Genomic DNA, 26,849 nt, shown 5'->3' on the forward strand with positions numbered 1-26,849 from the left:
TTCATGGTGATTTGGTTTTGGTTTTTAAGGGACAGGTTCTGCCTTTGTTGCCAAGGCTCTTCCCAAACTCTGGCTTTCAACCACCATTGATAGATTGGCATGTCTCCATCTAAAACTTTTTACAGGTAGATATCTCAAGGAAGCTTAAAGAGACTTGTCAACATTGCAATGAGTAGACCGAATTTGGACCCTAGTTCAGACAGATATACCATAATCATGGATGAAAACCTGAATACTAACTGGACATGGGATTTAAAGGAATAAATTGGTAATTTTAGATGTGACGCGGTATTGTTGCTTTTATTAAGCACTTACCTTTTAAAGATAAATATGGAAATATTTATGGATAAAATGGTGTAAAATCTGTGATTTGCTTCAAAATAAAGTGGTGGAGTAGAATAGGTCGTGGTTGGGTCTGTGAAAGCAACATTGAGATACTGGCTGAGACTCACTATACCATGTTCTCTTTTCTTGTGTTTGAAATTTCCCCCAAACTAGTAGACTTAATCAATCAATGCAGAGATGAACAATTGCTTCCATAGAGAAAGTGAGCGGTAACAGAATACCACAATAAAACTGGTGGCCATTGAGGAATTTTTTTTCCCCACAAGTTTCTGAATTCAACAGGTATTTAGCTATTTTTAATAGTGGAAAAAACCCATATAAAAATAGCCATTTTAACCATTTTTAAGTATATAGTTCAGTAGTGTTAAGTACACTTAAATTGTGAACCAATCTCCAGAACTCTTTTCATCATGCCATTAGGTGTCTGAAAAGATGGACAACCTCCATCATAATTAAAGAAATGCAGGATCATCTAGGGAAACATTTGATGCCTAGAGGTTGGTAAAGGTTAAATAGTCATATGGGGAACAGTCGCTGACATCTGCTAATGGTGCTCATGAAACAAACACAACCTCTGTAGTTATTAATTATGTCTTTAAAAACATAAATTTCAGTTGTAGGAATCTTCAGATATACTTGCATATGTTCAGTGATGTTCCTGAAACATTGCATTGCATATAGTAATAAAAGCAGGAAACCACATGATGAAAAGGAGGCAGATAACAACGCACTTGAAAGCCCAAACAACTTGTGGCATCCTAGTGTTATCATTAGAGGGAAAGATGGCAAGGTTCAGAATCATGTGCAAAACATGATCCCTCAGATTTAAAAAAAAAAAAAAAAAAAGCAAAAACTGACAGTTAAAAAATAAACGTACAAGATCATAGCCCCAGCATGGTAGTACATACCTGTCATCCCAGCAGCTTGGAAGGCTGAGGCAGGAGGATCATGTGTTCAAAGTCAGCCTTAGCAACTTAGTGAGACCCAGTTTCAAAATAAAAAAGAAAAGGGGGCTGGGGATGTGACTCAGTGGTTAGGCACCCCTGAGTTCAATCTCCCCAATACCAACTAATTAATTAAAATATGAGTACAGTAATCTCCTATCTCTTATCCTTGGTCAACAGGGGTACATACAATGAGATATTTTAGAAAAGAAAAAAACAATACTCGAATAATTTTTTGTTATGCTTTAATTGTTGTCAGTCTTTTACTATGCCTAATTTATAAACTAAACTTTATTATAGGCATGTAAAGGAAAAAAACCAGTATATATGGCATTCAGTACTATCTGGGCTTTCAGGCATCCAGTGAGGGTCTTGGAATGTATCTCCAAAGGATAAGGGAGGGACAATTATGTATCATGAATAGGAAATATCTGGCCAGGTACTTTAAAAATCCAATAGTAATAATCTCTGGAGCATAGAGTTGGATTTGAAAGTAGAAGGACTAAGAAGGTGGTTTATTTTCCATCATGCACAGTAATGTATGTTTTCAGATATGTTGCTTTTACACTTAGAGAAAAAAATCCAAGTGCCTTCCGCACTCCAAAGAAAATCATAGAACTCAGGAAGCAGTTCACTGGCCAGTAAATGTTTGCCCACAGTAACAGAAGAGTCCCCCTTCTTTTTGAAAGCCCAATGCACCAGGAAGATATCCATCCTTCTGGAGATAATGTAGTTCATACACAGTTGTAAGGCCCTTTCTACATTTAGTTCATACACAAGTGTAAGGCCCTTTCTACATGCTTCTTTAATATCTACCTCAAGAACTTTCTCAATGCCACATCTAAAAATGGGAGAAAACACTAACCATCTATCTGATAAAGGGTTATTATCCTAGTTCAATTTGCTGCTACAGTGCCATAAACTGGATAATTTATATGCTTACAGACCTGGAGGTTGGGAAGTTCAAGACCATGGTGTCTGCAGATTAAATGGTGAGAGTCTACTTGCTTTTTCATAGCTGTGTCCCCACAAGGTGGAAGCTGTGAACAAGCTCCCTCACACCTCTTTCTTAAGGGCACTAATCCCATTTATGAGTGCAGAATCCTCATGATCTAATCTCTTTCCAGGGTCCCATCTCCTAAAATCAAGACTTTGGATTAGATTTTAAAGGAACTCAAATGACTCAACAGCAAAGAAACAACCTAATTTTTGAAAATGTCCAAGGACCTGAATAGACATTTCTCCAAAGACATAAATAACCAAAGGGTATATGAAAAATTGCTCAATGCCACTAATCATCAGGGAAATGCAAATCAAAACCACAGTGAGATATCACTTCACATCTGTTAGGGTAATTACATTTTTTAAAAAATTGGCAAGGATGTAGAGAAAAAGGAACTCTTGTACACTGCTGGTAGGAATGGAAACTGGAACAGCCTTTATGGAAATCAGGATGGTGGTTCCTTAAAATATTAAAGGGCTGGGGATGTGGCTCAAGCAGTAGGGTGCTCGCCTGGCATGCGCGTGGCGCTGGGTTTGATCCTTAGCACCACATACAAATAAAGATGTTTTGTCCGCTGAAAACTAAAAAATAAATATTAAAAAATTCCCTCCCTCCCTCGCCCCCCCCCCTCTCTCTCAAAAAAAAGAATTTCCATTCCACCTGGCAATCCCACTTCTGGGTATACATCCAAAAGAAATGAAATCTGTATCTGGAAGAGGTTATCTCATGTTCATTGCAGCATTGTTCATAATAGCCAAGATACAGAAATGAGGTCATTAATGGCCAAATGAAAAGGAAAATATGGAATACACATGCCACACATGAACTTCAAGAGCATCATATCAAGTCAAATAAGGCCAAACACAGAAGGTCAAATATTATATCATGTTGCTTACAGCTGGACAAGGTGATGTGCACCTATAGTTCCAGCTACTTTGGAGGTTGAACAGGAGGATCTCTTTACAGCATTGATTGTAGTAATGATTTTACAAGTATGTACTTATTTCCAAACCAACTTGTATACTAAAATGTTCAGCATGTATATTTTTAAAAAGCATTGTATCCTACTCTTGGTATACCCTAATTTCTACAACTGTAGCCCTGTTGGGTATCTCCATAGTTTTCCTTTTGGTGCTACAAACTATGATGCTCACTGAGCAGCTGTTGGAGTGAATCCTTTGTGCCAATTACTAGCACTCTGTATTGAATCAAAGAGATAATGTGTAGAGGTGTTTTTAGAGCTAATACAAGATCTTCCTCTTCAGTTCTTATTACAACTTCAATATCCCATACCTTTACCAGCCATGTTCCAGCTTTTTCATCTCTGACAGATCAAAGCAGTCTCAGGTTACAGACTTCTGAAACTAAATATCAAAAGACTTAAGGGCATGTTCTTAGATCAGAAAATTTCCTTCTAGTATGTGTCTTAGGAAAGAACATAGGATAGGGGGTAAGGTGTTCACTGCAGCCAGTTTAGTGGGCTTCCACCTAAATGCACTTAACACTCTTCTTTTCGGGGCAGGCCAGGGTCACAGGTACCTGGCCAATTGCATAGATCAGAGGCCCTGGGGGTGCCTCCAGCGATAATGTAGTAGCACTTGTTTGCCTGGATGTATTTCCTCTAAGAGAAATATATGGGACCTACTCTGGCTAATGCAGATGTCCAGGCTCTGCCCTAGAGAGGTGACAGCCTGGGGAAAAGTTGATAATAATGCAGTTTTAGGATTTCATTTTTTTAAGATGGGGAGAAGACATTCCGTGCAATTCCCAAGGATTTTCCCCCATTTTCTGAAGCAGAATTGCAGGGCAGGTCCTAAAGGTAGAACCCCTTCCTTCACAAATGGCTGGAAGTTGGGAGTTTTGGCAGTGGGGCCAAAAGGGTAGGATGGCTTTCTCCTTGGACTGTGTTCCCACAACCAGGAGCTGCTGATACCTGACCCAGGGAGTATCCAGGAGAGATTCAGAATACTGAAAACTGGAACCTCTGAGGAGATTTGAAGGAGCCCGGCAAAAACTACAAAAGAGACTAATCTCCCCGGCACTACTGTATGCAAATACTCCTGCTTGTAACTGGAAAGGAGGATGGTTCTCCCATTTGCCAAATGCTAGACTTATAGATGGGCCAGTAGGACAGTTCACCCAGCCTGAGGTTTTTTGGTTTGTTTTGAATTTGTTCTGATTAGTGATATATGACATTAGAATGAATTTTGACACATTGTACACAAATAAAGCACAACTTCTCATCCCCTGGCTGTACATGGTGCCGAGTCACACTGGTAATGTAGTCATACATGCATAGAGGGTAATAATGTCTATCTCATTCCAGCGCCCTTTCCACCCCCATACTCCTTCCCCTCCCCCTTCCCAATCCAAAGTTCCTACATTCTTCCCTACCCAACCCCTATTATGGGTCAGCATCCACTTATTAGAGAAGACATTACACCTTTGGTTTTTTGGTTTTGGTTTATCTTGCTTAGCATGATATTCTCCAGCTCCATCCAATTACCTGCAAATGCCATAATTTCTTCTTTAACCACCTGAGGTTTTTAACAAAGTACAGCAGTGGGAAATTTTTTTTACTTGTCTTTGCCCCATCCCCTTTTATTTTTCTAGTCTAACAAACGAGGAACCTAGAGAAAAACCATAACCTTGGAACGTCAGTCATCTCAAATCTCCTCACAAGCTTTCTGAGTTAAGATGTGCCTGCCAGATTTCTCCACCATAGTTTTTCATAACCTTTACAACTTCAGTGCAGGTTGGGCTTCTGATAGCATTGTGCAGGTGTAGATGAGCACTGACCAGCATCCAGTCTTAAGCTTGTTGAATGGCCTATGCAGCAAGCACTCTGAGCTCAAGAGTGATAACAGCTCTCACTGTAGGTGACTGCTAGTATCAGGAAACAGGAGGACCGCCTGCAGCAGCAAATCTGATAGCAAGAAACTGTACTCCTCTGGGAGAAAGGAGTGGTGCGGTTGGCCAAGGCTACTGGGGAAGGTCTGTGGGATCTTACCATCTCCCATACCCTTCCTGAGCTGAACAGAGAGCAGACCAGGAACACTGGGATGCTGGGAAGGCATGGAGGGACAGTTAAACATCAAGAGGGTAAACAGACTGAACAAGAGGGGTCATGAAGTGAAGGTGGACTTCTGACCAGAAAGGACAGACACCCAACCCAGCTGATACCACAAGTAAATGTTCACAGGCCACAAGGCAGCTTTTGGCTAGTCCCTCAGATCCTCAGCCAGATAGGCAAAAAGCTCTCAATAGAAAGCCAACCAACCAGGCAGACTTTTGGGTGAACAGGCAAAATCCCAGGGAAAACAGACTCCCAGCTGAACAGATAGCCAGACAAATGGGGAGATTCCTGGGTGGGTGGGAGAAAAAAAAAATCAACTGAACATCCAGATAGACCTATGGCCAGAAAGAAATATGGACCATGTCTCCCCAGTTTATTGAAAGTTGGACCTCAGTCAAGCAGAAAACAGAACCCCTCCCTCTAAATGGACAAAGATGTTATCTCAGTGGAAAGCTGACCCACCCAGTAGGCCTTCAGCTGGACAGAAAGACTTACTCTCCACCAGTAAGACAGACATCGGCCTGAAAATGATACCCTCAGCAGGATCCAGTTTTTTAGACAGACAGATCCTGCCAAGTCTTTCCAGTCAGGCAAACAGACTCAGCCCTATTTGAACAGAAAATCCCTAACTAGCCAGCAATCTCTAGGTCAGTCTTCCTGTCCCTTGCTTACCACCATAGATATGTCAGTGACCCCTCACTGTTGCCACTCCTTCCAGGCACCACCCAGTCTTCAGTGACCACTGATCTATATCACAATAGTCCACAGAGACCTTTCATGATACCTCAGTTACTCGCCCATAAAATAACTCACACCTCCATGACTCCCCCAGAAAATTTTTTTCTACAAGTTCACAATATTGTGTCCCACCCCACTGAGACCAGCAACCAATGCCCATCCACAAAACGAATGATTCCACTGGCATTCACTAATACTGAGCAGAAGGGGCTGGGGTTGTGGCTAGACGGTAGAGCACTCACCTAGCATATGTGAGGTACTGGGTTTGATTCTCAGCAGCACATAAAAATAAATAAATAGAGGCTTTGTGTCCACCTACAACTAAAAAAAAAATTTTTTAAACAAATACTGAGCAGGAACTGTTCATCACTTGTCTAACTTCTGAATCCTCAGTAATTAAAAATAATATTCCAAATCCCAATAGTCCCTCAGTTACTTTCATTGCTAGGCACTTTCTTGCCCCAAACAAACCACTGACCTTCCAGTGATTATAATTAACACCCTATGGCCTCATTAGAATACTCAAAAAGATGGAATTGTTAAATATTAAACACTAACTGGAGGGGACTCCCAGTGACCCCACAATAAGCAGAATAACTCCAGTTGTTTGATGACTCGCTTTGATCTCTTACTTAAGCCACAGCCAGCAAACTAGTCTGCAGACCACAAAAAAAAAAAAAAAAAAATTAAATTTAAATATCTGACTGCTTTCATAGCAGAGGGAAGCAGCTGGGACAAGAGAACAGAGAAAGCAAAGCCACTTCCTATCTGGCCTTTTGAAAGTTTGCTAATCCCTAAGGAAAGGTGGGAAAGGGAAGGTACTGGGAAATGAGAATGATCAAATTGTGTGCATATGGGAATATGGCACAATGAATCCCACTATTATGTATAATTATACTATACCAATTAAAATATTTGTTCATCCCTGACAAACATGATTTGTAATGAATTGAATTGACAACCTGTTAATAATGACCTTGTTGACCTTTCAGTGTCTTGTCCTGTCCCAGTGACACTTTGACACCTCAATCACCTCAAACTGACCTCCACTGATGATGCCCCCTCCAATGACTCCCCTTGAAATTCTTCCATAACCCCAGCGACAGGTCTACCCAAGCCATCTACCCAAGCCTGTTCTTGTCAGGCTCCTTGGCACCCAACCACTCTCTCCTTCCTCCCCTCCAAGACCTAGGAAACAGGGACAGCAGCTATTTCTCCATCCTCCTGACCTTCCAGTGATTATACATCCTGTACATTTTCTGATGTGGCGACAGAAAAGGCAGCTCTTTTAAAGGGGTTGAGAACTCCTATCCTATAGAATGCATTTCCAGTGCCTCAATTCTGCTTCCCTGGCAGGTTTGCGAGGATCGAGATTCTCAAGTTAAAACTGGATCCTTGTGTCCTCTAGCCCTTCCCAGCCGGTCTCGGAATAGGAAAAACCTGAGGAAATACAGATGTAGAAACTTCCATCTCCACTCGCTTTTTCCAAAGTACCATTGACCCGATAATCATTCCTCCTCGCGGTCTCCCCACCCGGACCTTCTTTGGACCCAAATGGAGCACACTGAGTGGGACATCCCATGTAAAGTTCCCCGGGGTGGTGAGAAGTAGCGTGATCTCGGCGACCATCTCTACTGATGGCTGCTGCACTACCCTGTTTTGGTCCTCAATGCAGCCTGACTCCCAGGAGACCTGGTCCGAGACCTGGTTTCATCCGCTCAGAACCTGACTAGTCACAGAGGAGGGGCGAAGATCCGGAATTCAAGGGGGAGAGGAAGAGACAGTAGGATAGTGCCGACTAAACCAGGGGAAGCAGCAATCAAAAAAGAAAAAAAAAAAAAAACAAAAAAAAAAAAACGGAGAGAAGCGCTAGAGCTGTACTCACCAATCCAACGCTCAAGGACCTAAGGCTCCAGCAGCCAAAGCAGCTCAGGCGCCTGTGGGCGGGGCAGGGCGAGTTTCGAGTGCCATTGGCTCAGGGGTGCGCCTTGCCTACTGTCGCCCGTCTTCCAATGGTTGGTTATAACGAAGGCGGAGCCTCGGCAGCCTTCCTCCGCCTCCCTCAGTGTCTACACTCGCTGGTAGCGCTGAGCGCAACTACTGGACCGGACCTTGCGGGTCGACGGTGCCATGAGCCACAATTTGGACGCGGCGCGGAGCTTCCTGGAGCAGCTGGAGGAACAGGGCGGCCTGAAGGGGGAGGTTCTGGCCGCGGAGTTCAGTGTGAGTGGGTGAATGTGTACAACTGGGAGGCGCGTTTCGGCTCCTTACCCTGGACGGTCCCCACGTCTGTCCGGTGCACTTTGTAGGCTCTGGCTGTCCTGGGCTGTCTCCCTGCCTTGAGGTCTCTTGTTTTCCTCTCCCTCACACCTCTAGCTCTCTCGCGCTGTCTTCGCCCTGCCTACAGGTCCCCAGAGAGCAAAGTCCACGGCCCGCTTGGAGGGTTCATACACACTCGGGACCCAGTGTCCTGGTCGCACTTGGGGAACAATGCCCCTGTTGGGCAGGGCAGGCCACGCAGGTGCAGTAGAAGAGGGTGATGGCACACCTGCGCTGGAAGTCCCACACCCAGGCTACACCTGACGACCTGGGTCACCCTGTGATTCCAAGGAACGGGAGGAAGAGGAACAGGGAGGCTCTAACGCGGAGTGGATGAAGGACGTGGGTGAAGGACGCCGATAGCCAGGGCTTTTCGGATCCCTCTGGTCTCAGCTTCCTTGTTGAAGTGGGGACGTTAATGACCAAACTGAGAATTAAAAAGTGTAGGTAAAAATGTCTAGCATATCTTTGGGGCCCACTTCCCAGGTGCCTTTGTCAGGACTTAAAAGATTCTAAATATTTCAATAAGGGTAGTACAGTCAAAGCTTAACGCTAGAGTAAGAAGCACCCTAGGCATGGGCATACTACAGGCCATAAAATATTTAAAATGTAACTTACGTACCAAACATAGAAACATACTGTACAAATACTCAAACCTAATGTAAGATGGTATGTATCAAATTTAGAAATATGTAATATATAAATGTATAAAAATAAATGTGATTTTTGAAAGGTGATTTACACAACAAACATCACATAACTTCAAAAAACAATACAACAAATATAAATCTAATAAACACCAAAGTTATTCAATGAATTTGTGAGTAAATATAAAATAAGGAGTGGACGTAAGTATAAAATATAAATAAATCTAAATAATTTACACATGTAAAAATTCTGTAGTATATAAGAAATAGAGTAAATGTAAAATATATTATTTATAAATATAAAAATATACGTAAACATATAATATCGGTGTGGTATATAACCGCTACAGAGTCAATGAATCGAGCATTGCTGAGGGCCCCAAAGTGAAACTCAGGGTGGTAAGGGTATCCTTGTCACAATCCTGACTTCTGTACTCCCAGGCCTTGGTTTCTCATCTGTGTAGTAGAAATTCCTATTAGCGGTGCCCACTACAGAATGGTGACCATCAGGGCTTAAATTACTGATGAGCATAAGTAAAGCATTTGGAAAGGTGACCACTTGTAATGGTGGCTTGGAAGGTATTATTTGTTATCATTATGGTTATGAATACCTGATAATCTACCAATAAGAAGTTACCTATGGGGTCTTATTACATAAATAGTGTACATTACAATTCACATATATTGTAAATTGTTTTATTTTATTAAATAATACATATTTCATTCCAATTATTATTGCTTATAATACAGCATAAACGCAGACTACCCAGATGCAGTGGCTCACACATGTAATCCTTGTGACTCCAGAGGCTGATGCAAAAGGATTGCAAGTTTGAGGCCAGCCTGGGTAACTTAGGGAGACCCTGTCTCAAAATTTAAAAAATAATAAGAAGAAGGATTGGGGATGTGGCTCAGTGGTAGAGTACCCCTGGGTGCAATCCCCAGTGCCAGAAAGGGGAGGGGAGTACATGATAAAAATACTGATTTGAGTGTGCAGGGGCTAAATCTGGGTTCTTTGCCAAAGCCTCCTGGGTGGGACCTTTGGCAAGTCCCTCAGGCATGTGTGAATTAACTTTCTTATCTGCACAGTGAGGATGCAATAACAGCACCTACTTCAAAGGGACCTTGTGATGATTAAATGACCTGAACAGAGCTTAGCACAAAGAAGGGTTCTGGTCTGCTGTTATTATTGGACTGTTGTTATTATTAGGCTTGTGCTCTTGGAGTCTGCCCTCACTACCCTTCCTCCACCCCCTCACCACCACCACCACCGGAGACCATTGCCTTGGATTCCAAGTGTCTTCTTGTCTCAGGACTCTGACCTGGCTCCTCTTTTCCATTTCCTGCATTCCCTGTTGCCTCGCTGTGCCTCCCACCAGGACATCCGAGTCCGCTCAGCTGCCTGGAAGGCTGATGGGGTGCGCTCCACCGAGGTTGGCAGTCGGCCAGAGAATATACAGAAGAACCGCTACAAAGATGTGGTGCCATGTACGTAGGAGGGCTTCTGTGAGGAGTCTGTGTGGCTCCACACACACCCTCAGGCCACGGTGGGCCCTTAATGTGCTCCCGGCTTATCTACTTGGCCCCCGAGACTGCCTCCCAGAATTTTCAGGTGGCTGCACTGTAGCAAACAACACCGGAGGGGTACCTCGGGCAGACCCTTGAGCGTCTGCGGGGTTGTGGGGCGGGGCATGCGGGTCTCATCCAAGGGGCTGTCTGAGCCTAGACACACGGGTCGCCCTCAATTCCACGTTTCTCGCCTCCCCCACTCGCAGATGATCAGACGCGCGTGATCCTCTCCCTGCTCCAGGAGGAAGGGCACGGCGACTACATCAATGGCAATTTCATCCAGGTCAGGATGGTGGTCAGAAAAGGGGGCAGATTGGGGTTGGTGGAGGTTGGCAGCGGAATCTCAACGGCGAATGGGCCTTTCCCAGGGCGCGGATGGAAACCAGTCCTACATCGCCACGCAAGGACCCCTGCCTCACACTCTGCTAGACTTCTGGCGCCTGGTCTGGGAGTTTGAGATCAAGGTCAGCTTGCGGGAGGAAAACAAGGTTCTGAGTTTCCACTGACCCAGATCACCTCCATCTCTGTTTACTCTTTTTGTCTAGGTGATCCTGATGGCATGTCGAGAGACAGAGAATGGGCGGGTAGGTGTCCTCAGCCCCCAGAGTGCTTGACTCTTACTAACTGCTCCCTAACCCAGAACCCAGAGGGAGTGATGTCACTGGGACGCAGTGAGAACCCACTGCTTCTCTCTAATCTTGCCTTGATCTTTTTCCCTTCTGTTTCATGGGGCTCATTTCCCACAGTGTTGTTTACCCCTCTCCTGCTGGGCTTCCCACCCCTACCACCTCACAGAGCATGACACTTTATGCTGACCATTTCCTTCTTAGAGCTGTGGTCTCTGTTTTTACTTCTCTTTATTCACTCCCCTCAAACCACACTGGCTCTAGGGCTCAGCCGTACCTCAGGCTTGTGCCTGGACCATTATATTATCTCTGCCTGGAACCTTCTTCCCCATCACCCCCTTCAAGCCTTTACTTCCTCAGTGAGACCCTCATGTACTCTCACACCATTTCAGACTCCAGCATTCCCACTGTCCGAGTTGCCATTTTCCTTCACAGTTCTTAACAACTTCTGACACACTAGATAATTCTAAACATGAAATACACTCCACAATGTGCTATTATTTTAGCTTTCAATCACCTTTTTAAACCCCTTTATTTAGTTACAATTCACCCACTTAAAATGTACGATTGTTTTTAGTATATTCCTGATGATTACACAACCATTCCCGTAAGAAATTTTAGAACATTTTCATCAGCCCACAAGCAGTCACTGCCCATTTCCTAACAACCTCTAGAGCCCCAAGCAACTCCTAATCTACTTTTGGCCTGGTATAGATTTGCCTTCTCTGATATTGCATATAAATGGAATCATATAGTGGTCTTTTGTTATTGGTATTTCATTTAGCATGTTTTTAATATTCATGCATACTGTAGCATGTGTCAATACTTCCTTTTATTGCTGAATAATATCCTATTGAATGTATCTATCACATTTTGCTTATCCGATAAGCCATTTATTTCTACTTTTTGGCTATTAGGAATAATGCTACCATGAACCATTTATATACAACTCTTTGTGTAAACATATATTTTCATCTCTCTTGAATATGTACCAAGTGGTAGAATTGCTAGGTCATATGGTAACTCTATTTTTAACATTTTGAGGAAGTGACAAACCATTTCCTATAATATAACTACATCAATTTACCTTCCCACCAGCAAAGTATTATGTCTCTAATTTCTTCACATCCTCACCATTTGCTCTTTTTTTTTTGTAGCAAAAATAAGCACTTCTTTATTTTTTTTTTAATTTTTATTGTTGGTTGTTCAAAACATTACATAGTTCTTGACATATCATATTTCACACATTTGATTCAAGTGGGTTATGAACTCCCATTTTTACCCCGTATACAGATTGCAGAATCACATCGGTTACACATCCACTGTTTTACATATTGCCATACTAGTGTCTGTTGTATTCTGCTGCCTTTCCTATCCTCTACTTTCTCCCCTCCCCTCGCATCTTCTCTCTCTATCCCATCTACTGTAATTCATTTCTCCCCCTTGTTTTTTTCCCTTTCCCCTCACTTCCTCTTGTATGTAATTTTGTATAACAATGAGGATCTCCTTCCATTTCCATGCAATTATCCTTTTCTCTCCCTTTCCCTCCCACCTCTCGTCCCTGTTTAATGTTAATCTTCTTCTCATGCTCTTCCTTCCTACTCTGTTTTTAGTTGCTCTCCTTATATCAAAGAAGACATTTGGCATTTGTTTTTTAGGGATTGGCTAGCTTTACTTAGCATAATCTGCTCTAATGCCATCCATTTCCCTGCAAATGCCATGATTTCGTCATTTTTTAATGCAGAGTAATACTCCATTGTGTATAAATGCCACATTTTTTTATCCATTCATCTATTGAAGGGCATCTAGGTTGGTTCCACAGTCTAGCTATTGTGAATTGTGCTGCTATGAACATCGATGTAGCAGTGTCCCTGTAGTATGCTCTTTTTTAGGTCTTTAGGGAATAGACCGAGAAGGGGAATAGCTGGGTCAAATGGTGGTTCCATTCCCAGCTTTCCAAGAAATCTCCATACTGCTTTCCAAATTGGCCGCACCAATTTGCAGTCCCACCAGCAATGTACAAGTGTACCCTTTTCCCCACATCCTCGCCAGCACTTGTTGTTGTTTGACTTCATAATGACTGCCAATCTTACTTGAGTGAGATGGTATCTTAGGGTGGTTTTGATTTGCATTTCTCTGACTGCTAGAGATGGTAAGCATTTTTTCATGTACTTGTTGATTGATTGTATGTCCTCCTCTGAGAAGTGTCTGTTCAAGTCCTTGGCCCATTTGTTGATTGGGTTATTTGTTTTCTTATTGTTTAATTTTTTGAGTTCTTTGTATACTCTGGATATTAGGGCTCTATCTGAAGTGTGAGGAGTAAAAATTTGTTTCCAGGATGTAGGCTCCCTATTTACCTCTCTTATTGTTTCTCTTGCTGAGAAAAAAACTTTTTAGTTTGAGTAAGTCCCATTTGTTGATTCTAGTTATTAATTCTTGTGATATGGGTGTCCTATTGAGGAATTTGGAGCCCGACCCCACAATATGTAGATCGGAGCCAACTTTTTCTTCTATTAGACGCAGTGTCTCTGATCTGATATCAAGCTCCTTGATCCATTTTGAGTTAACTTTTGTGCATGGTGGGAGAAAGGGATTCAGTTTCATTTTGTTGCATATGGATTTCCAGTTTTCCCAGCACCATTTGGTGAAGATGCTATCCTTCCTCCATTGCATGCTTTTAGCCCCTTTATCAAATATAAGATAGTTGTAATTTTGTGGATTTGTCTCTGTGTCCTCTATTCTGTACCATTGGTCCACCCGCCTGTTTTGGTACCAGAACCATGCTGTTTTTGTTACTATTGCTCTGTAGTATAGTTTGAAGTCTGGTATCGCTATACCGTCTGATTCACACTTCCTGCTTAGAATTGTTTTTGCTATTCTGGGTCTTTTATTTTTCCATAGGAATTTCATGATTGTTTTATCTATTTCTACAAGAAATGCCTTTGGGATTTTGATTTTGCCCTTTATTATTATTATTATTATTATAGCCATCCTAGGAAATGGTATCCCACTGTGTCTTTTTAAAATCATGGTAAAATACATGTAAAATTTTCCCCCTAACTAATTAAAGTGAGTTCAATTGCAGTAAGTACATGCACATTGTTGGGCAACCATCAACCACTATCCAGTACCAGAACCTGTTCTTCATCCCAAACATAAATTCTGTATCCAAACATAAATTCTCTATCTATTAAACAACTTCCCACTCTCCTTCTCCCAGATCCTGGTCTCCTCTAACTTTTATTTATTTATTGGTGGTACTTGAGATTGAACCCAGGGCCTTGTGCATATAAGGCGAACACTCTACCAATTGAGCTACATGCCCAGCCTATTCTTCTATTTTTTCTGTCCCTCTTAATTTGCCTATTCTAGGTGCATAATGTAAGTGGAATCACAATACTCATCCTTTTGTTTGTTTGTTTCGTCCTCCCTCCCCTACCACCCAGGCACCATCTCTTTTTCTTAATTGTACTGTATAGAATTTCTAGTACAAAGCTGAATACAAGTAGCAAGTGCTACTTTTCTTCTTCCTATGCTTTAGTCTCCCACCATTAAATATGATGTTATCTGTGGATTTTTTTTGTAGTTATTTATCACATTGAGGAATTTCCTTTCTGTTCCTAGTTTCTTTCATGTTCTTATCATGAAGGGATGCTGAGTTTTGTCAGATTCTCCCCCCACAACATCTATTCAGATGATCATGTGTGGGTTTTGTAGTTTAATATTAATTTGCTATATGACATTTTCTTTTTACATCTAGTCTTTTATCTACCTTTTTTCTTTGCTCTTTATTATTTTAGATATCATTTTGGCAACATGTTCCTTTTGTATGAAGAACTTACTTTAATTTTTCTCTCATAGTGCAGTTCTACTTACAATAAACTTTCTCAGCTTTTATTAGCCTGAAAAGGTGTTTGGGTTTTATTGGTTTTTTTGTTGTTGTTTGTTTTTTGATTGTTTTATTTTGTTTGTACCTTGCACATGCTAGGCAAGCACTCTACCACTGAGCTATACTCCAGCCCTTGGTTTTCCCCCTGCTTATTTTTTTTTTTATCCCCCCAGCATTTTAGGATGTTAGACCATTGACTTCTGGCTTTCAGTTTTTGAAAACATTTTGCTGTCATTCTTATCTTTGTTCATCGGTGCACTTTTATGTGATGCTTATAACTGTTTTTCAGCAATTCAGTCATAATCTGCCTTGGTACAGCTTTATGTATTGTCCTTGTAGTTTACTGACTTTCTTGGATCTGTAGGTTCATTATTTCATCATATTTTGGAAACATTTTAGGTATTATTTCTTCAAATATAGTTCCTGTTCTCCCCTCTCTCCTTCCCTTTTGGATTCGAGGCATACATATATTAGGCCTTTTGGTGTATTTCCACAGGGAACTCATTCTCTATTTACTTTTCTCCAATCTTCTCTTTTTCATTTCAAATAGTTACTATTGCTATACTTCCATGTTCACTGAACTTTTCCTTCTGTTTTCTAATCTGCTATTAGTGAATTCTGCATTTTTTATATTTTATTTTTCCTCTGTAGAAGTTCCACTTAGGTTTTTTTTTTTTATTTTTCATTTCATTCTTCATCATGTTTGCTTTCCATTTCATCTTGTGAGTATATTTATAACATTTATAATAGCTATTTTAAGGTCTTTGCTTCTTTCCTCATCTGTTATTTCTGGGCCTCTTTCTGTTAGACTGATTTTTTTTCTCCTGGTTATGGTGTGCATTTTCCTGTTTCTTCGTATGTCAAGTAAATTTTTATCAGATGCTTGATATTGAGTTTTACACAAGTAAGTGTTGGATTCTGTTTTCTTCCTTTAAAGAAGATTTTGCTTTTTCAGAAGAGCAGTTAAGTTTCTTTTAGAACTTAGCTTTCTTTCATTCAAGGGTTTTCAGTTTTGGAGGATGCTGGAGATTAAACCTAGAACTTCACACATGCTAAGCATGCCCTTTACCACTGAGCTATACCTGGTGTTTGTTTTTAAGCTTTTAGGGCAGGTCTAGGGTTACCTTTATTCTAAAACTAATTTGGCTCTGCTTTGAATGTGTGATTACTTCTGGGAATCCTACTGAATGAAGGTCTTTCTATTCTGGCTGAAGAGAATGTAAATTACTTCTGTCCCATTGTGAACTCTAGGAAATATTCATCCTACAGATGCTTATTCTTTCATGAGAAGTTTTTCTTGCTTGATTATACATTCTCAGATCATTATTCAGCCAAAGACTGAAGGTGGGGGGGACTATACATATTTCTGGAGCAAGTTTTTTGTTTGTTTCTGCTTTTGTTTGCATGGTTCTTTCCAGAACTTTGTTCTGAAAATTGTACCTTGATCTACCTCAGCCATGATCTCTGACTTTTCAATTCAGTGGAATCACTGGGCTCTTCATGTCCTTCTGACTAGTACTGCCTCCAGGCAGTCTGTTTAGCGACCACAGTCCTGCAACACATAGCAACCAATTATGGACAACAATGGCTCATGCATTTCATCTAGCTTTTTAGCCTCTTGTAGTTGGAGGGTATCCTGGACTGCCTTCCTCCTGCAGGGCCAACAACTCACCTCCATGGGGCCTGCACATATTTAATGAGATGGCTCTGTGGCTAGCCTCCATTTCAGCTGCAGCTGCCTGCACTTCTACCAGCAACACCTGAGGTGTTCAGTGGCAGCTGGAACTCTGAAGCTGACTCCCCCTCCTCACTTCCTGTCCTTCCTCCCTTACTTTTGCAGAAAAAGTGTGAGCGTTACTGGGCCCAGGAGCACAAGCCATTGCAGATTGGGTTTTTCTGTATCACCCTGGTGAGCTGGGGCAGCAGTGGGAACAGGGTTCTACGGGGTCTTGGGTGTTATGGGAGGTTTCAAGACAGAAACACAAGTGGTAAATATTTGGGCTGGGCGCAGAAGGATGAATCATTTTACCCCAGTCACCTTAACTCTGCAATACTCAAGAGAATGCTCTGGTGTCAGCATGTAAATGATCAAAATTCAATATATGTGTGTTGCCCAAGCATTTTCTTTTTTTTCTCTCTCTTCCCAGTGCTGGGAATGGAATCCTGGTCCTCGGGCAGGCTAAGCAAGCACTCTAACACTGAGTTGCAACTCCAAAACTTAGCATTATTTTGGCTCAGATCATTTGTCTCTGTAATGTAAATGTGCCTAGTCATGTTCCTCAAATCTATTTTTTTAACTTTTTTTTTTGTGGTGCTGAGGTTTGAACCAGAGCAATGTGCATGTGAGGCAAGCATTCTACTAACTGAGCTATATCTCCAGCCCCCCCCCTTTTTTTTACCATTTTAAAAGAACTCAGGACAATCTCTCAAGTCACGTATGTTTAATAAATACATAGTGCTTAATAAATAAATATAATGAAACTGTTTTGCTTTAGAACCAAAATATCTCTTGTTTTCTATAAAGCAAGGCTTGTTTGGGTTTGTGTAATCCTCATTCTCCCTTCTCTCAAATGTTTCCTTCATGACAGCTTTGGAGGATGTTTGCATTAAATTATTTTTTAAAATGTTTTAAATTCAATATCTCATCAAAAATGTTTTGTATAAATGTGTTTGGGGGCACATTTGTTCTCCCTCTTCTTTTTTCTTCCTCTTCCCACTTACTCTACGTACTCAGACAAAGGAGACACAGTTGAAAGCAGATATCATTCTTAGGACCCTTCAAGTCACATTTCAGAAGGTATGAAAGGGGAAGAGGTGGTGAAGGGGCTCTTGCATGGGGAGAACTGTTTCCTGCTCTGTAAAATGGGCACTCACAATAGTATACTCCTCAGTTATTATCTTATGATTTGTTTGTTAAATTTTTGTGGTACTGAGGATGGAACCAGGGTCTGCTTATGCTACATCCCCACGAGGTACATCCCCAGCCCTATCTGGTGGATATAAATGGAAGATGCTTCTAGTAGGCCTGGCAAGTAGTAGATGCCCAATAAATGCTTTTTCTATTTTCTATTCCTACCTCAGGAATCCCGTTCTGTACACCAGCTGCAATATATGTCCTGGCCAGACCGTGGGGTCCCCAGCAATCCTGACCACATACTTTTCATGGTGGAGGAAGCCCGTCGCCTCCAAGGATGTGGCCCAGGGCTTCTCTGTGTCCACTGCAGGTTTAGTAAATGGGTTCTATGAGGTTCTATGAGGATCTGGTGATGGAGGGAGGTGAGGCAGGGAGAGCAGTGTGTGGAAGTTTGGCTTTCCATCTGTTTTTCACACTTGCTCATGCTGCATGGACTGAAACTGTTAATATTTGTTGAGGATAGACTGCCTGCTAACTTATGGTCAGCAAATATATGTGATTAAAAAGTTTTTCCTCTGAAATCATAATCTGGGGATTCTGTAAATCAAGAGGTCCTGCAGGGGTCTCCCTTCATCCCAACCCCAAATGCCCCTTTTAAAAGATACCTGGGTTGGTCCTGATGAGCTTGCTCGGATTCTCCTTCTGTTAGTGCTGGCTGCGGGCGGACAGGAGTCCTGTGCATTGTTGATTACGTCAGACAGTTGCTCCTGACCCAGGTATGGTAGGCCATCCGTGTGTGTGTGTGTGTGTGTGTGTGCAGTGTGCTCCACATCCACAAGGCCCAGCTCATACCACACTCCTCTCTCTGCCCTAGATGATTCCACCTAACTTCAGCCTCTTCAACCTGGTCCTCGAGATAAGGAAGCAACGACCAGCAGCGGTCCAGACAGAGGTGTGAGCTGCGGTCTCTTTACACCCAAGGACACAGGCTGGGTTTCCATTCCCCTCCCCTTGTGTTCCCTTGTTGATGGCCCTCACCTCAACAGGAGCAGTACAGGTTCCTGTACCACACAGTGGCTCAGATGTTCTACTCAGCACTCCAGACCACCAGCCCCCACTACCAAAACCTCAAGGAGGTACAGAACCTATTCCCAATCTCTTCCTGCTCATCCTCAACACCCTCAAACCCCTGTACTCCTTCTAAGAACAGGCACTGACTATGATGGCTGTATGTGCCTCTGTCAGGCTCCCTTAGGAGGTTGTCCCCTCTTAAGCTTACCTCCAGAATCCATAGTGATCCTCCTCCATTAGGATGCTGGCCATTTTCTCCCAAAGCTTCATGACTCCCCTCTCCTGTTTCCGCCCCAGAATTGTGCCCCACTCTATGATGATGCCCTCTCCCTCTGGACTCCTCCAGCCCTTCTTGCCTTACCCCGCCCACCAAGCGGAGTGCTCAGGTACTGGTGCCATCCCTTTATTCTTCCCTTTCAATTTCTCAGGCTCTAAGGCCAGCCCTTTACTCTCTTGAGAAACCAGCCCCTTTTTGCTGTTCAGTTCACCAAGTATTTGCTGGCCCTTTCTTTGAACTGAACTCTGGGAACCCTCCCCGAGAAGACCACTTTATCCAAGCAGTACTGTTGTCTCTGCGCCCAAATCGGTAATTAATTTGGCAAGTATTTCCGGATGCCATTCACCTGGAGTCTCTTGTTGGGTGCTGTGCGCACAGTTAAACCTCCGCAGCTGACTTCACCCTACACCCTCGAAACTCGCCCTCGGCTTTCCCTTCGGCTTTCCTCAAATGCCACTACCTCGTATTTTGACTCAATAAACATTTACACGGAAATGATCACCCTTCGATACCAATCCGACCCACTTACCCCACTTACCGGCGGGGCGCTAGGGACTGAGACTCACACAAACAAAACCAAAGACTCCTCCCTCAGCCTCGGAGCCAACCCGCCCCTTCCCTCCTCTCCCGCGGGAAGGAAGCCGCGGTTTGGGCTGAGCGTGCACCCCACTCCGCCCTCCCTCCGAGCTGCCGTTTCACTTCCTCTGCACCCTCCGGCTCTGCAGGAGCATCTCGGTGCCCGGGGCCCCTACTGTCCCCATGGCGGCCGACACCTATGCTGTAGTGCACAAGCGCCGGCCCCCCGCGGGCGCCGGGCCAGTGGCGCAAGAGCACAGCACCGAGGAGAAGCCACTCTACAGCCAGGTGAAGTCACGCACCCAGCGTCCCGGGGCACCAGCAGAGGACATGCGGGTTTCGCTGCCTGGCCGCGGTGAGTCAAGACTGTAGTGGGTTTGGGGAGTGTCCAAACCTACTTGCCCTTTTCGGGACCCCATCCTTCTGGGCTCCGCAGTACTGGGTGGCCCTGGAGGACCCCATCAAGTAACCCGGTGTGGCCACGCCCCCGAAGCTGGCGTCAAGGTTTCCCTGGCCACGCCCCTTCTGGTTCTTGGTGCCATCCGGAAGCTTCCGCAGGCTAACGGCTGTAGGGTCCCAGTACAGCCTCAGGCTATATAATCTTGTTTGGCTAAGTAGTCCCCCGAAGGTGGATGTCACCCCCCCAACCTGGCCACACCTTTGGCATACACCCTTTCCAGGTAGGCACCCCCCACACACACCAGATTGCCTCCCGGGACCTAGAAGTCTGTGTCCCCATGCCAGGTGGAGGACTATGAGATTCCTTGAGCTGACCTGTGGGGGGATTTCCTGCCCACAGTTCCTGCTAATCAAAGCCCTGCTGGGCCTGATGCCTATGAGGACGTGACAGAGGGAGCTCAGACTGGTGGGCTAGGTAAGTTTGGTAGAACATGGTTTGCTGGGTCTCTGCAGCTTGGGATGAACCCCAGAAGTTTGGGGTTTAGAAATGGGGTGTGGGGCTCAGGCTCTCGGTGTCCCTTGGATGTAGCTGCAGAAAATCGGAACACCTCCAGCTTACGGAGGACCTTCCACAAGTTGCCTGCTTCTTCAGGCCTTAGAGTCTCTGTGAAACCTTATGGCACCCTTCCCGTCTCAGGCTTCAATCTGCGCATTGGAAGGCCAAAAGGACCCCGAGACCCCCCTGCTGAGTGGACCCGGGTGTGAACTCTGCATCCATACCAACCTGTTTCTACATGTGTGCTTGAACTGCTGCTGGCCACCACTCTGCTGTGGGATATGTTGGGGATGGGATGCTGGGTCTGGATCCAAATAAAAATTTATTGGGGTGGGAATATGAGGGTTTTGCTCCAGTGATCAGCAGTCAAGACTTGAGGCTGGGTGACAGAGGTAGGAATTAATGCCTAGTGAGGCTGCCCTGAGAAGATCCTAAAAAGAACACCTGGAATGGGCACCACCACCACCCATTTCCCCCAGTTATGAAGCCGAGAATGGACAGATGAACTGCCAGAGACTTCCCCTCTCACTGTATAATAGGTGGCCCATCCTCAGTAACTGAGCCATCTTCACTCAAAGAGATGGATCCACCTCGAGAAATGTGAATGGATCCCTAGCCATTTAGAATTGTCCAAGCCAAGCCTAGCCACAGCCAAGAAGACTGACCCCAGACAGACAAGAAGATCCCCAGACAAATGGATCACCCATCAGACCCCAAAACAGACCTTCAGTGGGATAAGTCCACTGTTGGACAAATGGACCCTACTGAGAGAGACCAACCAACAGCCTGAGAGATGAGTCTCAAGAGACCACTGAGCTGACAGAGCCCCTAAAAGACAGACCCCTCCACCAGCTAGACAGCCGATGGTTCCTAGCCTGGTCAGATACACAGACATCTCAGCTAAACAGACTCTAACTCAACCCCTAGGTGGACAAACTGACTGACCAACCTCCTAGCTGGACAGATTTCCAGTCAGATAAACACCAGCCACACAGACAGATCCTCGAATGCACAAATATTGCAGTCAGCTTGCCAGACTTGCAGCTCTCCAGACAGATGGATCCCCAGCAGGCAGGCGGTCCCCACCAACACAGAACCCTCATTTCAATAGACACATTGATGTAGCTCCTGCTGGGCAGGCAACTGGGTGGACCTTTGATATGTTTGGACATGATATGTTCCTCAAAAGCTCCTGTTAATGCAGGAATATTCAGAGGTAAATTGATTAGATTGTAAGAACTGTGATCTAATCAGTCTATCCTAGATTGAATAGACTGACTAGATTGCAATTGTAGACAAACGGGGCTGTGGCTGGAGGAGGTGGGTCATTGGTGGTGTGCCCTGGAAGGGTTGTTCTGCCAGTGGCCCTTCCTTTCTCTGCTTCTTTCTGCTTCCTGACCCTGCCATGAGCTGAGTAGCTTTCCCCTGTTGCTCCCTTTCCCCATGATGTGTTGCCTCACATTGGACCCAGAGCAATGGAGTCTACCATCTGTGAACTGAGACATCTGAAAAAATGAGCCCTAAATAAACTTTTTCTACTCTTAAGTTTCCTTGGTGGGTATTTTGGTCACATGACACAAAAGCTGACTCACAACCATTAGGCAGTCAATTGGCCAAACAGATGGACCCTCAGAGATATATCTCAGTTTGAGTAGATCTTCCACCATTCACCATCTCCATCATCCAGACCAACTGCCAGCTGAGTAGACATTGCAAATCAACAGATGCTTATGGCAGACAGTCTCTCTGGTATCAAATAGATGAATTCCCAGCCCATGAGATAAGTGGATTTCCCATTTGATGAATGAACCCTTAAGTTAGGTGACAAACTACCCTTAGCCAGAGATAGATGGACCCCCAGCTAGATGGACACCAACTGATCAGACAGTTGATTCCCCCAGGTGGACAGGTAAAACTCCCAAATGAGTAGATACACATTTTCAGGTATTCAGATAGATGGACCCCTCCATGAAATCAGACCTTATCTAGACAGATCTCACCAGTCAGATGTCCCACCAGACTGACCTCTAGCTCTTGACCCAGATCACTAGACATATGTAGACTGCTGCTTGGCAGACACATTTGTAGTCAGCTAAACAGATCTCTAGCCTGTCAAGCCAGAAGGACCTGCCCCTAGCCTCCAAGATAGACCTCACTGGAAAATGGAACCCAGTCACAATGACTCTTAGCTTGACAAGAATCAAGCTGACCCTTAAACAGATCTCTGGCTGGACAGACATGCAGACCTCCAGTTACAAACACAACAGCCAACCCGACCCCCAGGTAGACTTCCACTGATCCAGAAAGATCTCCAGCTGGACAGGTAGACACCTGAACCACTAGTCAGAATGTCAAACAGAGCCCCATCCAGAAAGACAGAACTTCAAATCAGACAGATCTCTAGGTGGACAAAAAGATAAGACTAAATTTATGCATAGTGCTTCCAAAACCCTGATTCTGTTCTGTGCTCCTCCCTCCCAATGTGATCTTCCTAGACAGATCAGTGTCTGTCTGATATGAGTACCAGGCTCCTAACCATCACTGCTGGTACATTGTTCTCACCAGGCTGTTGAAAAGCTGATTTGCGTCCATATTTGCATAGACTGAGGCCTCTATGATGGGCAGGTACACACCCCTACATAGTTATTATGAGAAGTCAGTGAAACAACAAATCAGGATCTCAGTTCATGATCCTCATGCTGTGCTTCATGAATGTCAGACCATAATTGGCTCTGGGTTCCCAGGTTCACCTTGGTCCTGACACAAGCCATTTGCCTTTTGGGTGTTGCTAAAAGGAGGATGAAATTTGCTTTCCTTGGCTACAAAGCTTGCTGCAATGACTTAAGTGCTTTAAGATCTCTGCCCAAGAAATAGCACAACCAACAGAAACCAGGGAGGGCAGAGAAACTTTGGGGTTTTTCAGTGTCACAGGAAACTGGTGTCGCCATGAGTCCAAACTCTTAGATGGAAGTTGGGGCTGATGATGTTGGAGAGAGGCAGGAAGGAGGTCCCAGGATCCTGGTAGCAGAGGAGGGCCAAGCATAGACCAACCTCAAAGTCAGAAATATTACTTAAATGGATCTGGAGGGGAAAAGCAGTTGTGTCCTAAAAGGCAGGGGTTCTGACAGAATGAGGAGACATGTTCTCTCCAGAAAGGAAACAGAGGTCATTTAGAGCTGCCTCTTGGGTTCTATCCTGGAGGCCAGAAACTAGAACTATGGGGTTGAAGTTGACAGGACTGTGCTGAAATTTTTTAGGGATTAGGTTTGAGCTGAATAAAATGTATGTAATTCTCAGCTGCTCATTCTGGATAGAAAGAAGAGAGGTTCTAGCCAGGTGTGGTGGTGCACAGCTGTAATCCACTGCAACTTAGAAACTGAGGCAGGTTTGAAGCTAGCCTGGGCAACTTAGTGAGACCCTGTCTCAAAATATAGCTTAGTGGTAAAGTACCCCTGGGTTCAATCCTCAGGCAAGGGAGGGGGAAGACAAAGAAGAACAGTTCTGCTGAAATTGAAGAGAAAGAACTGTGTCCCTGTGACCCACTGAGTAGGAAGACACCTAGCAACACAAAATAATCAGTAGGTTTTTTTTGTGTGTATGCAGTGCCATGGATTGAACTTGGGAACTCATGTATGGTAGGCAAAGTGCTCTTCCAGTAAGCCATACGCAGGCCCAGCAGCTAGTAGGTTTGCAGAGGCAGAGGATACAGGAAAATACCAGGCTGACTCTATCCATGTTTTATTCCATTTAGTCCTCAAAACGTGTGTGTGTGTGTGTGTGTGTGTGTGTGTGTGTGTGTGTGTGTTTTACTGTGGATCAAATCTAGGGCCATATACATCATGTTAGGCAGGCACTCTAGTACTGAATTCTGCCCTGAAAATCAAAGCAACATTTAAGCTCCATATTACAGGTAAAATATTCTTTTAGATCCATATTACAGGTGAAAATGAGATTCAGAGAATATGACTGTTAATTTGAAGTTCATACCTAATCTAGCAACACAGAGACCATTGATTCCATGAAAACCATGATGGTCCTAGGCAGGGTGGCACATGCCTGTAGTCCCAGAGCCTGTGGAGACTGAGGCAGGAGGATCACAAGTTCAAAGCCAGCCTCAACAACTTAGCAAAGCCCTAAGCAACTTAGGGAGTCCTGTCTCTAAGTAAAATGTAAAGGGGGCTGGGGATGTGGCTCAGTGGTTAAGTGCCCCTGGGTTCAACTCCCAGTATCCCCCACAAAAAATAATAATGTTTGGTATAGAAATATATGGCTGTGGGCAAATAAGACCCTAATCTTCAAATGAATACTATTAGCTAGCACTAACTGGGTGCTTTGTATGTACAAATGAGATGGACTCATTTGTCTTCAGAGTAATCCACAATAGAAGTAACTTTGTTACCCCTCACTTCACAGAGCCCAGTAATAACTGCAGGGAACAGGATATCACTTAATGTTTCTATAAACTCTTTTTAAAATATTTTTTTTAGTTGTAGATGGACACAATACCTTTATTTTATTCATTTATTTTTATGTGGTGCTGAGGATTGAACACAGTGCCTCATGGTTGCTAAACAATCACTACCACTGACCTACAACCCCATCCCCACCATAAACTCTTAAAGGCCCTATATCACAGTAGTCAGTAGCTTGACCTCAATCTCTTTCTAGTTGTGTGAACTTGAACAAATGTCATAATTTCTCTCTGGCTCAATTTCCTAATCTGTGAAATGGGGATAATAAAGTGACCTTTATTATAGGGTTGCCACATAGGTAATTTTTCAGAGCAAGTATGGATCTGCTATATTATCTGCTGAATAATAAATGAAGACAGATGTTTGGATTTTTCAGGAATTATCCCCAGAATAAATTATTTTTGTTTTGTTTTGTACCAGGGATTGAACCTAGGGTTGCTTAACCACTCAGCCACATCCCCAACACTTTTTAAGTTTTTTTTTTTTTTTTTTTTGAGCCAGAGTCTCACTAAATTGCTTAGGACTTTGCTAAAATGCTTAAGATGACCTTGAACCTGTGATCCTCCTGCCTCAGCCTCCCTAATCGCTGGGATTATAGGCATGCACCACCATGCCTGGCTAAAACTGAATTTTACATAGTTGGAATAATATTGACATCTCCATTTTAAACATAAATAAATGAAAGTTAAGTTGATTATGCATTTTTCTGCTTAAAAATCCAACAGAGCTAATATTTGATAATAGTTTCATTTTAAATCAGTGGGCAAAAATAAATATTCAACATAGCTTTTACGATTGTTATGTAGCAATTCCAGAAAAATTTGAGCCTTACATAATACTTTACAGAAGAACAAATTCCAAATGCATCAAAGATTAAATGTAAATTAAATATTAAACCATAGAGCCAGGAGTAAGTGGCCCATCCCAGCTTCTTGGGAGGCTGAGACAGCCTCAGCAACTTAGCAGGCCTCTAAGCAACTCAGGGATTGAAACCAGGGGCACTGAACTACATCTATCTATCTATCTATCTATCAATCACAAAATATACACAAATACATATTTATATATACTATATATAATATATATATCATAAAATATACACAAATACATATTTATATATACAATATATATAATATATGTATATATATAATATATATATATATATATATATACACAAATACATATTTATTTATGTATGTATCAGTGAGGAAACTGGCATTTTTATATATGGCCACTGGGTGTATAAATTTTTAATAGATACTTTAATGGTATCTATTAAAATTTAAAGAACCCATATCCTTTGAAACATAAATTTAATTTCTAAGAATTTATCTTACATGCTACTCAAAACTTCAAAATGACTACAAAATGATTACAGCAGGTTATCTACTGCAGTACTGTCTGTAGTCCAGAAGAATGGGGATAATTTAAACATTCCCCAGTGGGATCCTGGCTATAAAAGTGCTAGGATGGAATATTATGAAACTG

The 26,849-nt window shown here is 43.2% G+C and overlaps 1 protein-coding gene across 2 annotated transcripts; it reads left to right on the top strand.

The window, feature by feature from the left end:
• Nucleotides 1-8,236: 8,236 nt before the first annotated feature.
• Ptpn18 (protein tyrosine phosphatase non-receptor type 18) lies at nucleotides 8,237-22,401 on the top strand. 2 transcript variants are annotated; one of them, XM_076865929.2, is made up of 15 exons: nucleotides 8,237-8,329; nucleotides 10,452-10,560; nucleotides 10,848-10,924; nucleotides 11,010-11,105; nucleotides 11,187-11,225; nucleotides 16,997-17,065; nucleotides 17,891-17,953; nucleotides 18,238-18,380; nucleotides 18,720-18,786; nucleotides 18,885-18,962; nucleotides 19,057-19,146; nucleotides 19,379-19,467; nucleotides 20,084-20,289; nucleotides 20,734-20,808; nucleotides 21,031-22,401. In XM_076865929.2, the coding sequence occupies exons 1-15, from the start codon at nucleotides 8,237-8,239 to the stop codon at nucleotides 21,096-21,098; spliced, it is 1,362 nt and encodes a 453-aa protein (XP_076722044.2). In that variant the 3' UTR covers nucleotides 21,099-22,401. The 2 variants fall into 2 exon arrangements, with proteins under 2 accessions (XP_076722044.2, XP_076722045.2); XM_076865930.2 differs by lacking the exons at nucleotides 10,452-10,560; nucleotides 10,848-10,924; nucleotides 11,010-11,105.
• Nucleotides 22,402-26,849: the final 4,448 nt, after the last annotated feature.

Source organism: Callospermophilus lateralis, chromosome 9, assembly GCF_048772815.1.
Source record: "Callospermophilus lateralis isolate mCalLat2 chromosome 9, mCalLat2.hap1, whole genome shotgun sequence".
NCBI lineage: Eukaryota > Metazoa > Chordata > Mammalia > Rodentia > Sciuridae > Callospermophilus > Callospermophilus lateralis.

Bases quoted from the DNA above. Each gene is read 5' to 3' on its own strand.
- Ptpn18 (XM_076865929.2), top strand. From the start codon at position 8,237: ATGAGCCACAATTTGGACGCGGCGCGGAGCTTCCTGGAGCAGCTGGAG. The intron at 19,147-19,378 runs GTACAGAACCTA...TTTCCGCCCCAG, and splicing joins ACTACCAAAACCTCAAGGAG to AATTGTGCCCCACTCTATGA. The intron at 20,290-20,733 runs GTGAGTCAAGAC...TCCTGCCCACAG, and splicing joins GGTTTCGCTGCCTGGCCGCG to TTCCTGCTAATCAAAGCCCT.